Below are 1,729 nucleotides of genomic sequence, written 5' to 3' on the forward strand. Positions count from 1 at the left end.
ATGACAACAGGGCAAGATAAGAAAGAACCACCAGTATATCTTCCAAAACGACAAAGCACAGCAGCACCAAGTAAGGATCCTCTTGATGAGGAACCAGAAATGGACACTGTCCTGGAAGAACCAGGGTTGTACCACGTGGCTTACCCCCGAAAATATAAATTTATCATTGACCAACCAACGATATGTGAACAGCAAAAGCCCTTCGTGGTGATTATGGTCCCGGTGCCTCCTTGGGACGCTGAGGCACGCAGTGGCATCAGGAGGACGTGGGGTGGAGAAAAGCTCATTGGGGACAAAGTGGTGGTGGTGCTGTTTATTTTGGGCTTACATAGTGGAAATGATCAAGAAACATTGCAGGAGAAACTCCAGAATGAGAGCCAGCAGTACCAAGACCTTCTCCAGTGCAACTTCCTGGATTCCTACAAGAACCTGACCACTAAAACCATGATGATGATGGAATGGCTCAACAGGAGTTGTCAACAGGCATCCTTTGTTGTGAAAGTGGATGCTGACGTGCTCGTTAACATGAACAATCTAATAAATATGCTTGCGAGTCTGAACCCAGTACCAACCAACTATATGACTGGGTTAGTGTGGTACGAAAGCATTGTCGTTCGAAATCCGTTCAGCAAGTTTTATCTCCCCTATGACGTGTACCCCAGAGACACATATCCGCCGTATCCTCTAGGCATGTGTTACATTTTTACTTTGGACCTGCCGCAGAAATTTATTCAGCAATCAAAGCACATTAAGCCCATATTCATAGAGGATGCATATCTTGGCATGTGTTTGGAGCGTTTGGGTATTGTCCCAACCAAACCGCCAAATATAGAACAGTTTGTGGTGACACTACAACAGTACAATCGCTGTTACTATTCTGGACTGATAGCAATACTTACGGACAACACAAATAAGATGATGTCTTATTGGACAGATATTCATTCAACCAGCAATCCATGCTGAGGGGGAAGCATCCCAACTAAAAGGATAAACTGCAATATTTTGTATCTAAGAAAAAAAAATACATTGGATTGCTGGTTCACTTTACATAGGTTTACCGTTTTATTTTTTGTTTTTGTGTGTGTGTGTGTGTGTGTGAGCATTATATTTGTTTCAAGTGAAACCATTTGCAACAAAGTATCCTCCGGAACAAATACAGAAGTATCACATGTAAAAACCCATGTAAGTTTTATTATTTAAAGTTTAAGACCTTTTAAAGAACAAGAATTAATCATGCTTGTTGACGTACTCTTGTTTTAACCAAACAAAATGACACACTGTTCTATTTGAGATCTGGACACTTGCTGTTAAAAAAGTTGTCTTGCATGCATAAGGAAATAGTGTATTTTTACCTTAAGCTGAAACCTAAGCTTGCACACACTCATGCATGCCATGCTTGACAAAGAAATATGAAGAGATTCTACACGTATATGTCTGACATTTGAGTTTCTTTTTTGTAATTTAGAGTCTCTAGAATGCACACCGTTAAAGAAGCATGCGTTAGACCTGCACACCGCGGTTTAAAATATCTAGAGCTCAAATCTGCCCTTTGAACACAAGGCTCTCCAGATGTAGGGCTGAATGGGAAAATTATCAATGGGTCTGTCCAGTAACTTATGATGAACACGCAGTTTGCAGAGAAGCTTTCAGTTGCTCGCAGTGGACTGTCTGATTTGGTGGGTGGACTCACACCCAAAAATGAAATTTGTTGTCATCGTTTACACACCCA

The 1,729-nt window shown here is 41.2% G+C and overlaps 1 protein-coding gene across 1 annotated transcript; it reads left to right on the top strand.

The window, feature by feature from the left end:
- On the top strand, positions 1 to 963 carry LOC306880961 (beta-1,3-galactosyltransferase 2-like; the record flags this gene model as incomplete). Its single annotated transcript, XM_079434760.1, has 1 exon — positions 1 to 963. One exon carries the CDS (start codon positions 1 to 3, stop codon positions 961 to 963), a length of 963 nt encoding a protein of 320 aa, XP_079290886.1.
- Between the last annotated feature and the right edge of the window lie 766 nt (positions 964 to 1,729).

This window comes from Barbus barbus (genome assembly GCF_936440315.1).
Source record: "Barbus barbus genome assembly, chromosome: 15".
Lineage (NCBI taxonomy): Eukaryota > Metazoa > Chordata > Actinopteri > Cypriniformes > Cyprinidae > Barbus > Barbus barbus.